This window comes from Mastigoproctus giganteus, chromosome 13, assembly GCF_048544385.1.
Source record: "Mastigoproctus giganteus isolate SK-2022 chromosome 13, ASM4854438v1, whole genome shotgun sequence".
In the NCBI taxonomy this organism is placed as follows: Eukaryota; Metazoa; Arthropoda; class Arachnida; order Uropygi; family Thelyphonidae; genus Mastigoproctus; species Mastigoproctus giganteus.
Genome location: NC_143587.1, coordinates 41,356,247 through 41,371,083, shown reverse-complemented (window position 1 = coordinate 41,371,083; position 14,837 = coordinate 41,356,247). Strand labels below are relative to the sequence as shown.

General features: G+C 38.4%; 1 protein-coding gene across 1 annotated transcript in view; it reads left to right on the top strand.

Annotated features, from left to right (window-relative positions):
• Window positions 1-14,837, top strand: part of LOC150075985 (prolow-density lipoprotein receptor-related protein 1-like) — a 1,358,636-nt gene that overhangs the window by 221,015 nt on the left and 1,122,784 nt on the right. Inside the window, 1 exon segment of the mRNA XM_090387555.1 lies at window positions 6,403-6,642. Coding sequence (XP_090243681.1) covers window positions 6,403-6,642 — 240 coding nt within the window.

The window sequence follows — 14,837 nt, the reverse complement described above, 5'->3', positions numbered from 1 at the left end:
CAAAAGCTTTCCGAAGATCCAGTGATATGATATCAAATTTTTTGCATCCAGTTCGTTTCTTACCACATCATAGTATCCAATCAGATTTGTCAGGCAAAATTTTCCCTTAATAAATCCATGCTGTGTCCAAACTATAACCTCAGTCTTGGCTTGATGATCCTGCAGTGCTTCTTTAACAAGTGCCTCCATTAATTTTCCCACAAGAGGAATTAGACTGACAGGTCTGTAATTACTTGTGTCACTCTTTGATTGTCCTTTGTCAATTGGGGTCACATTTCGACATCTCCAGTCCATGGGTACCTCCCCTCAGTCCAAGGAACCTCTCATAATGAGAGAGAGAGAGAGAGAGAGAGAGAGAGAGAGAGAGAGAGAGAGAGAGAGAGAGAGAGAGAGAGAGAGAATCTTTTATTGCACCACCTTCAGTTGTGACAGTTACATGATTGGATCATGTTGCAATGCCCCTTCATGGCCAAAAGGCCAGGGGCTAACACTTATAGAGATTATAACAAGCAGATATATTACAGAATAAATAAATTGCCATTAAGTGATATAGGACATAAAACAAATTAAATGAAATAACATCAAGTGACATAAGATATTAATAAGATGATACTTCCATAATGGCATTAGGTTACATAAAAATATTAAGATGACATAAAAACTACATTAAATAAATACTGGTGTAACATAACATTTAGATTAAATTAACAAAAAGACACTTGAAAGTCCCGATTTTCTGATTTTCATCTTCGCAGCCTGTGGGAGAGGACAGCATGAACAGAGGCAGTTGATGCACACACCGTTGGCTCCTTTACTGGTATGCTCAGTAGTTAATTGGAGCATTAAAGTGGCGAGTGCAGGGCATGTTGGCTTGGATGCGATGAAGAGAAGGCTTTTCATTTTGCAGATTGTCCGAATAGTCATTGACTGTTCCTTACTGAAGGGAAGCTGGGGTGAATTTGCATGTCACTATATTGCTTCGAGGACACCCTCTGTCTCTGCTGAGTGATTGGAGGGCATGGGATGTGTGGGATTCAGAATCCTCTTCCTATAGTGTCGGTCAACAGCAAATTTCTCTAAGTCGGCATCGATGCCCTGGATTCTTCCGAGCATCTGGTAGGGTAGGAAGTGATCTGATAAGTGGAGTACGAGTGAAGAGGGAAAATTTGTTGGGATGGATCAGAGCTGGGCAGGTGGAATCCTCGAGCCACAGAGATTCCAGATTGAAGGAGATGTGATAAGACTAGTCAGCATCTTTATCGTGATTACCAGTCTCCTTTGTTCAATGAGAGAGGGCAGCCTGGGAATTCCCAGGGCCAGGGCCATTTCAGTCGTATGAGCTTGGGGTGGTATCCTGTGTTTCTAGATTACTCACTTGAGGAGCCAGCACTCTGCTGCCCAGATGGGTTTTGTGTTAGTGGGTGCTGCCAATGCCCAGATTTCTTTTGGCTAAAGGTTTGCTTTCTTCCTTTGCTGCCTCCTTAAATATAAATGGATAGATCTCATCCACCCCAGGTGCCTTTCTTATGTTTAACTTCAACAATTTCTCCTCCACTTTGCCGAGTTATTACAAAATCATTTAGCTCACTGCCAGAGTTTAATAAACCTCTTGCATTCAGCTCCCCGAATAACTCCTCATGTATGAATGTAGATGCAAAATACTCATTCAGTTTGTCAGCTACCTGAGCAGGATCATCAGCAGTTGAGCCATCGATATCAAATGGAACAATCTTATTCATCCCCTCCCTTCTAGAGTTACTTAAGTAAAGACCTCTTTGCTGTTTTTCTTTGCATTCATTGCCAAAGATATCTCATAATCTGCCTAACCTGCTTTGTGCCTTCATTACAGACCAACTTATATCTATCATAGGCTTCTGTATCACCCTTTTTTTTTTTTTTTTTTTTTTTTTTGATTTGGTAGTTGTTGGCGCATCGGCTTCTGTGGCCATATTGCACCTCCCAAGGTTTTTGCAGTACTTTGATCCAAGCCCGAGGCGGGAATCGAACCCGCGACCTTTGGGTTGCCGGGCAGGTACTTTACCCACTCGGCTAGCCCGGTCGGCCTGTATCACCTGTTAATTTATGTGTATCCCATGCATTTTTCTTCTCTGCCACGTGTCTCATTAGTTCATCTGACCACCATTTAGGTCTAAACCTTGAATAATATTTCTTAGTTCGAATGAAAAGCCTTATTGCTTCCAAGATTAATTCTTTGAATACTTCCTCCATTTAGAACAGGTTCGCTTCCAATTAGTCTGAATACTATTGTCAGCAACTATTTCTTGCCTTTTATACTTTTGATTCCTCCCTACAATACTTATATCCTAGATCTATTGGATTACTTGAGAAAGAGAGGAGTGCTATTGCTGTTCTGTTTCTACCACTTATATTCAGTAGGAATTAACAGGTCTGTGATTTTGGTAAAGGCTCAAAGTTAGGAACAGTCGATATAGGATATTTGATTGGATACTATGATGTGGTCATAAAGGAACCGGATGCAAAAAATAATTTTGATATCATATACTTGGATTTTAGGAAAGCTTTTGATCTGTTGCACGTGGAAGATTATTGTACAACTTGGAGCATTATGGCATTAAGGATAAAAGCATGGTTGAGTTGGAGAAGACAGAGAATGGTAATCAATGGACTGCTCTTCATGGACTAATTTTATTAGTCGAGTTCTCCTGGGGTCTGTGTTGGCTCCATTGTTGTTTTCTATTTTTTATCAATGATATTGATGAAGGTATAACAGGCTTAATGTCCAAGATTGCAGACGATACAAAGCTTGGTAGGGTTGTTAATGACAGAAAGGATGGTACACTACGGCAACAGGATCTAGAAAAGTTGAGCAGATGGGCTGAGAGGTGGCAACTCAAGTTTAACAGTACCAAATGCAAAATACTGCATATGGGTATCAGTAACCCCAGAACAACATACCAACTGCACAGTACAGTTGAGTCCTCCTACTCCACTACACTTAGGGTAGTGGAGTAGGAAAAAGATCTGTGGATAATTGTGCAGTCAGATATGATGTTTTCTGAGCAGTGCAGAGAGGCTGTAAGGTAGCTCATGGGGTCTTGTCAATGATATATAAGAATTTCGCTAGCAGGGATATGGAGGTGATTATCCCCTTGCATAAAGCAATGGTCAGACCATACCTTGAGTACTGCCTACAGGTATGGAGGCATCATTTTAGGAAAGATGTTCAGCTGCTGGAATGAGCACAGAGAAGGGTAACAAGATGAGTGAGTGGAACAAAGGTTAGCTGTTACCAAGGTAGGCTTGAGTTCTGCAAATTGCAGAATCTGGAGACTAGACATCTATGAGGTGATCTAATTGAGTTGTATAAGGCATTGAATGGTTTGAGCAAGCTCAATGCTGATGGGATTCTTCCTCTTGTCAGATTTCACCCTTGAGGGGGCATAAATTCAAATTGAGGAAAGACAGGTGTAGAATAGATGTGCAGAAATTTGTCTTTAGCAATCTACCACTGGGTGGTAGATTGCTTGAACAATCTTCCATCTGTCATTGTGGAAGTTGACAGCTTAAATAAATTCAAGGCTGTACTAGAGAAACTTTTGGAGTGAATGGATAGGCAAAACAGGAAGGGTTTTTTTTTTTTTTTTGGCTGATGCTATATAAGCCTGCTTTCTTGTGTCATATGCCTCTATTAATGCTAATGCTAGTTTGCACACATGGTGATTAGTTTTGAGTGTCTACAAGGAAGAATGGGTTGGTATTGAAATCTTTCTGACTTCAAAAATGGAATGATTGTGAGGATGAGACATGGAGTGCCAGTATCTTGATAACAGTCAGCATTGTTAAGTGATCTCTCTGCATATTACCAGTGTATCATGATTAACAGAGGCTGAACAACCAGCCAATGGTCATACATGGGACAGCCGCATATGGTTGAGACTTGTGTCATGTGTCTCATCTTTTAACACAGCAGTGATGCAGCACAGTGGCCCAGCTAACCACCGTACAACGTAGGAATAGCTAGGCAAACATCTACACAGACTAAGCACTGGACATTAGCTTGTGTAGGCTATGGCATTAGATGGCTGTCACAGGTATCCGTGCTCATTGTGAGACATAAGAAATTGCACCTTGCATGGACATATCGGCAACAATTATTGTAAAGCTATGTTTACAATAATTGTTGATCTAAAGCTACATTTATGATAAGGCACAACATGCCAATTGACATGTTGGCAGCAAGCTGGGTCACAACATAAACAGTCATCAAAATGAAAACAACTTTGGCTGAAATGTTCAAATCATATCAGCATGGCAGACCTGGGTTATGTTGTTTGTATATTTTTTAGCTTGTAAACGCCTAGCCGGCAAGCCAGTGATGTTGGAGATGGTTTGCACATGCACTACTCATCCAGTCAGTTTTTAACTGTCCTCGGATCCACTATGTATCTCGTAATTTTCTTATTCGTTAATTGTATGAGCTTTACTATGCTGGATTTGTTTTTTCAGGTTAATTTTGTAGAAAATGAGCAGTATAAAGGACTCAAATGAGTAGAACAAGGCAAACACTATTTGTTTTATAAAACACTTCCTGCCAGTAGCACAAAAAAAAGAGATGCACAACAGTGCATTGTCCTCCATCTCTAAAAATTGACTGAAAGGTGGACTTGGTTTGGCATGCACCTGAGAGCAGACCAGCTTGTCCCATCATAAAACAATTGTAAATTTTTCTCAATATGGTAGGTAAAAAAAAACTGTCAAAAATATCAGCAGATGGCTTGTTCAACATATGCGTAGCATAAGAAATGCACTGCTTGAATAAGCAGTTATTACCAGAAGTTGTGTGGGTGAAAGGTATATGGAGGGAGGGAGGGGCAGGGAGAGAGAGAGAGAGAGGGGGGGAATAGAGGATAGTTAACAAATGGCCTTCAACTGCTTATAGAATTTTTCTCCATAATGGACACCTGCAATGATACCTGACTGAAGTATTAAAGACTGAAAATTGGCTTTCCGCTAGAGAGTAATTGATTGTTGGAACAAACTCTCTCAGCTGGTGTTGTGGAAATGGGTAATTTGAATGAATTTAAGTAAGAATTAGACAACTTATTAGAGGGAATGAACATACGATGTACTTGCGCCCTCCATACCTTTCTGACTTAGGCTGCATTGGTTCTTTGTTTAATTTTCCACTACTAATAGTAATATACTAAACTTTCCTGTGAGATCAAAGCATTTTATAGCAAATTTAAATTTGCTTTTTTCTATATATGTTAGTTAGTTATTTGGTTTTTAGGAGCATTAGCAACTAAGGCCATATTGCTCCGGGCATATGCGGTGGTCATTCCCTGACATTTCTGCATCCTCCGTATTTGGTGGTGATGGGCTCGAACCCCGGTCTAATCAAGAAGCGTGTGCTACACACTGCTGCTCCTTCCCACCTGGCTATGGAGGCACTGCACTATATATGCAGAACTTCGACTTTGCCAACTGTAATTATTTTATTTTGTACAGTAATATTTTATATAGTTCTATATTTTATCATTTCATATAAAATGATGATTGTTTTATCCACATGGGAGGCTTAGATCAGTTGTTTGTCTTTCTCACTGTTAATTTGTGGATTGAAGAAATATCCTCTCTTTCTCTCTCGAAGGATTTGGATTTATTTTTCAAGGAGAACTTTATTTTCGGTCAGTTTGAAATTAGTGAGGAACTGATTAATTATAACTGAAAATCATATACTAATTTGATTACACTGATGTGTAATAGACACTCTTATTCAAATAAGGTCAAAAAAGACATGGCAGAAAAATTGTATTTATAAAGATATCTTTTCTTTCATGAGTCTAAAGATGTTTAAATTTAAAAATTTGTATAGATTGAAAAGTCTGTGATAGTTTCCACATCTAATTAAGATTGTCCATGATTTTAAATTGATCCTTTAAGTTTCAGCACTGAAGATATGAAAGAAAATATTGTTTATTTTAGATCTGAATAAGTGCAGTAATTTTTGAAAGAGGACTACTGGTACTCTTTAAATTCTTTATACCATTTGGTTTTTACTGTGGTTTTTTTTTCCTCTTCTCATATTTATATGGAAAAATAATTTCACTTGTTTTGCAGATTAATCAGTAGTGAAGATATAGGAGTAATGATAAGAGTAAAGTAATATGCACATTGCATTTGATAACTTATTATTTGAATTTAAACACTAGAATTACTGAAGTAGGTTACACTGGTCATCTTGAAAAGGTTATTAAGGTGGGTTAAAATACATTTTAAGTTTAGTATTTTAATAATAAAAATTGAGAAAATAAATTGCATTATCCTTGGAAAAATGTTAGAGGTATCACTGTACTATTTTGTTTTGTGAAAAGAATATAATCTGAACAGCATATTAACTTATTTATTAATTACTTACAGTTGCTAAACAAGGACAGTTTCTTGTATATGGAAGAGGTAGGCCTGGAGCTTTAAAAGGAATCACCATGGGAGTAGGAGCAAAGCAAGAAGAAGTAATGGTTCCAGTAATGGGTTTAAATAGACCAACTGCAGTAGATTATGATGCAAAAACACAGTATATTTACTACTCTGATGTACAGAGGTTTGTGATTGAAAGACAGAAAGTAGATGGAACATGGAGAGAGGTTTACTTGGACAAAGGCCAGTTATACTTAGTTACATTATAGAAATTTGACATTTTATTACATCTACTCTGCCATATAAAAATAATTTAGTGGGAAATCCTTATTGAACAATAAATTAATAAGAAAAGTTATATTTTATACAAAGTTATATTTTACAAAGATTACTAACAAAAAATATTCAAGTTTTAGAGAGAATTCTAACTCTTAAGATTAAGATAAACCACCACCTAACTTTAGTTGAAAACTCCCGCTCTATTAGAGTTTATATTAATAATTCTGTCATTGATTAATGTCTTTAGTATTAGCAATGGCAAATAATGATGCAAGTAAGAAAGCTTATAATAGAGCATCAGTCAAAAAAAAAAAAAAAAAAAAACACTATCCACTCTCCAAGAATTTGCCTAGTTCTGCCTTCAGTTTAATTAAACTACTCACTTTCACAACAACAGATGAAAATTTGTTATAATCAATCACTTGTTGGCTGAAGAAAAAATTCTGCACATCTAAACCATCCTTCCTCAGTTTGAATTTATATCCCTACACACATATTTATATATGGTGTAGTCTCAGCAAGAGGAAAAATGCCATCAACTTTCAGCTTATTTTGAACCTTTCAAGGCCTTAAACACCTCACTCAGATCACCATCCAGGTGCCTAGTCTCCAGAACCTGCAGTTTGCAGAACTGAAGCCTTTATTGGTAAGAGCACCCTTTCATTCCCTTTGATAATCTCATTGCACTTTTCTGCATTTCTTAGCATTAGCATTAGCAGAGGCATTTGATGCAAGAAAGCAAACTTATACAGCATCAGTCCAAAAAAAAAATACTCTTCCCATTTCACCCATCCATTTACTCCAAAAGTTTGTCTAGTTCTGCCTTGAATTTATTTAAACTGTCAACTTCCACAATGACAGATAGAAATTTGTTCCAGCAATCAACCACCCGCTGGCTAAAGGCAAGTTTCCACATGCCTATTCTACAACTTTCTTTCCCTCAATTTGATTTTATGCCCCCTCAGGTGTGTAATCTCAGCAAAAGGAAAAATCCCATCAGCATCGAGCTTCCTCAAACCATTCTACATCCTTCCTAAAATTAAGCCTCCATACCTGCCCATCATAATTCAGTGGCCTGACCTTTTTATTCCTACTAGAAAAATTCCTGTATATCATTGACAACACCCCATGAGCTACATTTGCAGCCTGTCTGCACTGATCAGAAAACTTCATAGCTGACTGCACAATTTCCCCAGATCTTTTTTGTTCTAAACCCCTTAGTGTAGTACTGCACGATTTGTACATTAATCTGGGGCTACTACTATCCGTATGCAGCATTTGTCAGTGTTAAACTTTAGTTGCCCTCTCAGCCGCTCAACTTTTACAGATCCTGTTGCTATAGTGTGCTGTCATTACTATCATTAACAACCCTGCCAAACTCCTTATCATCTGAAAATTTGGACATTAAGCCTGATATACCTTCTTCAGTATCATTGATAAATAATGAAAAAAAAAAAAAAAAAAAAAAAACCAATGTGTCCAATACCGAACTCTGGGGGACTTCACTGATAACATTAGTCCACGAAGAGCAGTGTTCATTGATTACTACTCTTTCATCTCCCACTCAACCATCCATTTATCCATAGCAGCAACTTGCCATACTGCTCCAATTTGTACAGTAGTCTTCCATTTGCAACAGTATCACAAGCTTTTCCTGAAATCCAAGTATATGATATCAAAATCATTTTTTTCATCTAGTTCCTTTGTGACCACATCATAGCATCTAGTTAAATTGGTCAAATGCGACTTCCCCTTAACAAACCCATGCTGTGTCTAGAAATGCGGTTTTGTCTAGATGAACCTGCAGTGCTTCTTTAACCAGTGACTCCATTATTTTCCCTGGAACAGAAGTTAAATTAACAGGTCTGTAATTACTCATTTCTTCTTTGATTTTTGTCAATTGAGGATATATTTTCACATCTCCAGTCTGTGGGGACCTCCCACGAAACCAAGGATGCTGTCATAATCACGGCTAAGGGTTTTCTTACTTACTTTGCTGCATCCTTTAATAGAACTGGATAGATCCCCTCCACCCTAATTAAAAATAAAAAGGTGCCCTTTTTATTTTTAACTTCAACAATTTCTCCTCCACTTTTCTCTCAGTTATTACAAAATCACTTAGCTTCCTGTAAGGGTTTATAAAGCAGTTGAACCATCAATATCAAGTGGACCAATCTGATTTATCCCCTTCCTTTTAGAGTTTACATAGGCAGAGAAGATTTTGCTGTTTTTCTTTTCACCCTTTGCCAAAGATTTCTCATAATCTGCCTTCACTTGCCTTTGTGACTTGACTACAGGCTAACTTATATTTACCATAGGCCACTGCGTCGCCTGATAATTTATGTGCATTCCATGCATTTTTCTTCTCTGCAACAAGTTTCATTAGTTCATCTGACATCCATTTAGGCTTAAACCTTGAACAGTATTTCTTAGTTGGTATGAAAAGCATAGTAACTTCTATTGTTCCATCAGATTTGCATTCTTACTAAAATGAGCTCTCCATACCCGGAAGCTGCACACAACATAATTGGAATGACCATAAAATGTGGGCTATTGGCTGCGACACACTCGGATAGTAGGGAATGTACGCGGTGGAGGCAGGTACTCCATCCTTCCTCCAAGTACCATGTCCACAACAACCTTCAATCACATTCTGGGGATATTCACATTTCATAAGGTCGGCCGTGACCCGCTTGATTTCTTCCTACCTATCCTCCGTATTTAATGGTTTAACTGTTGATGATCCTTCTCAGGGTGCCGAATAGGTATTTTGCATCTACATTTCCACATGAGGAGTTATTCAGGGAGGGGAATGACAGACGTTCATCAAGATCTAACAGGGAGCAAAATGATTTTGCAATAACCGAGAGGAAATGAAAGAGAAATTGTTGAAGCTTAACATAAAAAAGGCACATAGGGTGGATGGGGAACTATCCACTTATATTAAAGGAGGAATCAAAGTAGGTAAACCATTAGCATTATTATAAGAGCATCTTTGGATTTAAGAGATGTCCCTATGCATTGGAGATGTGCAAATGTATCCCCAATTCACAAAAAGGAGATCAAAAGGCGACACAAGTAATTACAGACCTGTTAGCTTAACTAATGTTTCAAGGAAAATAATGGAGTGTCTAGTTAAAGAAGAAATGCAGGACCATCTAGACAGGAATGCAATTATACTGAAGTCACAGCATGTATTAAGGGGTGGTCGGGTTGGACCAATCTGACTGGACATCATAATTCAGTAACAAAGGCACTGGATGCAAAAAAACAATTCTGATATCATATACCTGGATTTCAGGAAGGCTTTTGATACTGTTGCACATAAAAGAATACTGTACAAACTGGAGCAAACAGGCATTAAAGGCAAGTTACTGCTATGGAAAAAAGGATGGTTGAGAAATGACCACTGCTCTTTATGTACTAATGTTATTAGTGGAGTCCCCCAGGGTTTGGTGTTGGAACTATTGCTGTTTTCTATATTTATCAATTATATTGATGAAGGCATATCAGGTTTAATGTCTCAATTTGCAGATGATACGAAGGTTGGTAGGGTGGCTAATGACATCAATCAGGTTCAGCTACAACAAGATCTAGAAAAATTAGGCCGATGGGTTAAGAAATGGCAGTTGAACTTTAACATAGATAAATTCAATGATAAGGAGGTAACTCTCCCATTGTACATGGACTTGTACAATGGGAGAGTTACCTCCTTATCATTGATAGCAAAGTTCCTGTATATCATTGACAAAACCCCATGACCTGCCTTGGTATTCTGTATGCTGCTGAGAGAACTTCATATCTGGCTCACAATTATTCACAGGTGGTTTTCATTTTCCACTGTGCTTTGTGTGGTACCACACAGTTGGTATGTTAATTTGGGATTACTGCTACCCATATGAAGTACCTCAAATTTATCTATGTTAAAGTTCAACTGCCATTTCTTAACTGCCATTATGGAGTTAAACCATTGGATGGTTCAACAGTTGATGATTCTGCTCAGATAGCAAACAAACTGAATGAGTATTTTGCATCTACATTCACACATGAGGAATTATTAAGGTTTGAAAATGGCAGAAGGTTATCAAATTGTAGCAGGATACTTAATGATTTTGGAATAACTGAAAGCAAAGTGGAGGAGAAATTGTTGAAGTCAAACAAAAGAAAAGCACCTGGGGTGGATGGGATCTATCCAGTTATATTAAAGGAGGCGGCAGAGCAACTAACAAACCCTTAGCCATAATTATGAGAGCGTCCTTGGACTCAGGGGAGGTTCCCACGGACTGGAGATGTGCAAATGTATCCCCAATTCATAAAGGGGGATCAAGGGTGACACGAGTAATTACAGACCTGTTAGTTTAACTTCTGTTCCGGGTAAAATAATGGAGTCACTGGTTAAAGATGCATTGCAGGATCATCTAGACAAGACTGCAGCAATAATTCAGACACAGCATGGGTTTGTTAAGGGAAAGTCTTGTCTGAAAAATTTGATAGGATATTATGATGTGGTTACAAAGGAACTGGATGCAAAAAATAATTTTGATATCATATATTTGGATTTCAGGAAAGCTTTTGACACTGTTGCGCATGGAAGACTATTGTACAAATTGGAGCAGAATGGTATTAAGGGTAAGTTGCTACAATGGATAAAAAGATGGTTAAGTGGGAGAAGACAGAGGGTGGTAATCAATGGGTGCTGCTCTTCATGGACTAATGTTATTAATGGAGTCCCACAGGGTTCGGGCCCCGGGTGCCAAGCGAATTCGAGGTCAAGCGATTTCTCTGCGATATATAGAGTGCTCATCAAAAGCGATTAAAGTTTTTTCTAATTTTGTACGTTTCTATTAGCAGCTTTATTTCTATATTGTTCTACACTTAAAAGCCACAAGTTAGAACAGAGAAAGGAAACTCACCTTTCTTTATTTTTCCATATATCTCTATTTCCACTAACTAACTAACACTTTAACCGCTTGGCCTCCTAGCGGCACTGCTCCTGCCTCCCCGTGGCGGGGCCGGAAATCTTGGCAAGTAAGACCACTTGCCAAGGGCTAAAAGGAGCAAACATGGCAAACACTGACCATCAGGATATTGAGAACGAAAATCCAAAGAGACAAAAGACTGATCGGATGGAGCAACCTTGCCCATCGTTCTTAATCATCCACTCTCTTACTAGTCAGCCCATTAATAAATTGTCTCCGTTTGTCATACAAAAACATCTGGAGGGTATTGCAAGATCTCCCAAGATGGTGAAGAGACTGCAATCAGGAGACTTACTAGTAGAAACCACCAACCACAGACATTCTGATAAGCTGTTACAGCTTACAAGTTTTGCTGGAATTCCAGTTAAAATATCCCCGCACACAACCTTAAATTCATCTAAGGGTGTGATATCCAGTTGGGACTTATTAAACGTTACTGAGGAAGAAATAACCCAAGAGCTGCAGGGACAACACGTAATTGAAGCAAGACGAATAATGATCAAAAAAGATAATGTACTTACACCTACAAGAAACATTATTCTCACCTTCAATACACCCGACTTACCCTCCTCTGTAAAAGCAGGTTATTTACTTTGCCGAATCCGGCCTTACATTCCAAACCCTTTAAGGTGTTACAAATGTCAAAAGTATGGCCACTCACAAACTGTATGCAGAGGAGTTCCTGTCTGCCCTAATTGTGGATCTGCAGATCACATACAAAGTAACTGTACAGCTACAAAAATGAACTGCCCAAATTGCAAAGGTGACCATCCTGCATATTCCAAGACATGCGAAAAGTGGAAAACCGAGAAAAAAATAGTAAAATACAAGGTTCAGAACAAAGTAAGTTACCCAGAAGCGAGAAAATTAGTTGCTCCAACTATAACCAAAAATATGACCTATGCCAATGCTGTGAAAAAATATCAGACAGTCTCCACTCAAACTGATGTAACAGTTCCCACTAACAAATCAATTTCTGATTGGGCTAGAAATGTTCTTTCTAAGCAACAATCCAAGTTCTCTGACCAAGCCAATAATACTCCTCTGACAATACCAGCGGCATCACCTACTCCAGTCATAGATACCATATCTCATAGTTCAAACGCAAATGTAGTAAAAAATTTTCAGGACACAACCATGGACACAGATGGCACATCCATACAGGATGATCCCCCTCTAGAAATCCATGCAGAAGAAGAAATGGACACAGGTCGACCAGTTTTCTCCAAAAAAGATAAAACTAAATTAGAGTGTCATAAGCCAGTAACCTTCAAAAAACAGTCAGATACAGCTCCTTCAATAAAACACAAATAATGCCTTGTATTTTACAATGGAACTGCAGAGGCTTTCGTTGCAACACAGATGATATCCGTGATCTAATTAGCCGATATTCTCCAGTTGCCCTTTGTCTTCAGGAAACTTACCTAACCTCGCAAATTTCTCCTTCAATAAAAAACTATTGTCTTTATCGAAGAGATCGTAACACAGCAAATGCTGCCCATGGTGGTGTAGCAATCCTGATAAACTCAAAGATCCCAACTAAACATATTCCACTTCAAACTGAAATAGAAGCTGTTGCTGTTCATATAACTCTGAATATTTCAATAACAGTTGTTTCAATATACCTACCACCAAACCATACTTATTGTTTAAAAGATCTTGAAGATCTATTCATACAGATACCTCCACCTCTCTGTATATTAGGGGATTTTAATGGGCACCACCCCTTATGGGGCGATCCTAAACTAGACACACGTGGTCGACTCGTTGAAAGCTTTCTAGAGTCACAAAACCTCACCTTACTCAATACTGGTACGCACACTCACATACAACTCCCAACTGGACACACCTCAGCAATAGATCTCTCAATTTGTTCTCCAATTCTCTTTCCAACCATAGAGTGGTATGTTTTAAATGATCCAATGGGCAGTGACCATCTTCCAATCATATGCAATGTTTTAATGTCACAGACTCCATCAAACAAGCTCCGCAGGAAATGGAAATTTGTTCGGGCAAACTGGGCAAAATTTCGATCATCAATCTCTCTTGACGAGGAAAAAATCCAGCTCCAAAATATTGATAATGTAACAGACTACATCACATCACATCTCCTAAAAGTAGCCAAGGACACAATACCATTATCAAACCCCCCTGATCGCAAGCATTATAATTATTGGTGGAATGATGAGTGCACAAAAGCAAAGAAAGCAAAAATCAAAGCCTGGAATTTATTTCGGCGATGTCCAACCACAACCAATCTCATTAATTATAAGAAGCTAAGAGCAAAAGCACGATTTGTACAAAAGCAAGCTAAGAAAGAATCCTGGACCCGTTTTGCATCGACCTTTAACAGAAACACTGATCCGAAAACTATATGGAAAAAAATTAGACAGTTATCTGGTAAGTTTCCTACTATATCTTCTCCAATCCTCTCCTGGAAAGGGCAAGATCTATCCAGTTCCTTAGACATTGTTAATGCTTTGGGCGATACTTTTGCTGAAATATCAGCGGCATCAGCATATCCTACATCATTCCAACGAATTAAAAACACTAGAGAAAAGCATGCCATAAAATTTCAAACCGCATGTACTCTTCCATATAACAAACCTCTGCAATACTTTGAACTTCTGCATGCCATTAGAACAGCCCACAATGGGGCAGCCGGGCCAGATGGGATTTATTATGTCATGCTTCAACATCTCGATGACAAAGCTTTAAGCCTGCTTCTGGTTTTTTACAATCGTATATTTTTAGAAAACGTTTTTCCAACTTCTTGGCACCACTCTACTGTTTTGGCATTCCTAAAATCTGGGAAAGATCCAACTAACCCCTATAGCTATAGACCGATCTCTCTATCAAGCTGCCTGAGCAAAATCCTTGAAAAAATTGTCCACAGAAGACTTGTATGGATCATTGAGTCACAACATCTAATGAGCCATAGCCAATATGGCTTTCGTAAAAATAGGTCATGCTTAGATCTTATGGTCAAGGCTGAATTTGCCATTCGAAATGCCTTTGTTAAACGGGAACATCTTGTAATGGTTTCAATAGATATCGAGAAGGCTTTTGACACTACCTGGCGGCATGGCATACTTAGTGATCTTTACTCTCTTGGTCTGCGAGGCAACCTTCCTATTTTTGTTCAGAACTTCCTACGTACTAGATCGTTTCAAGTTCAGT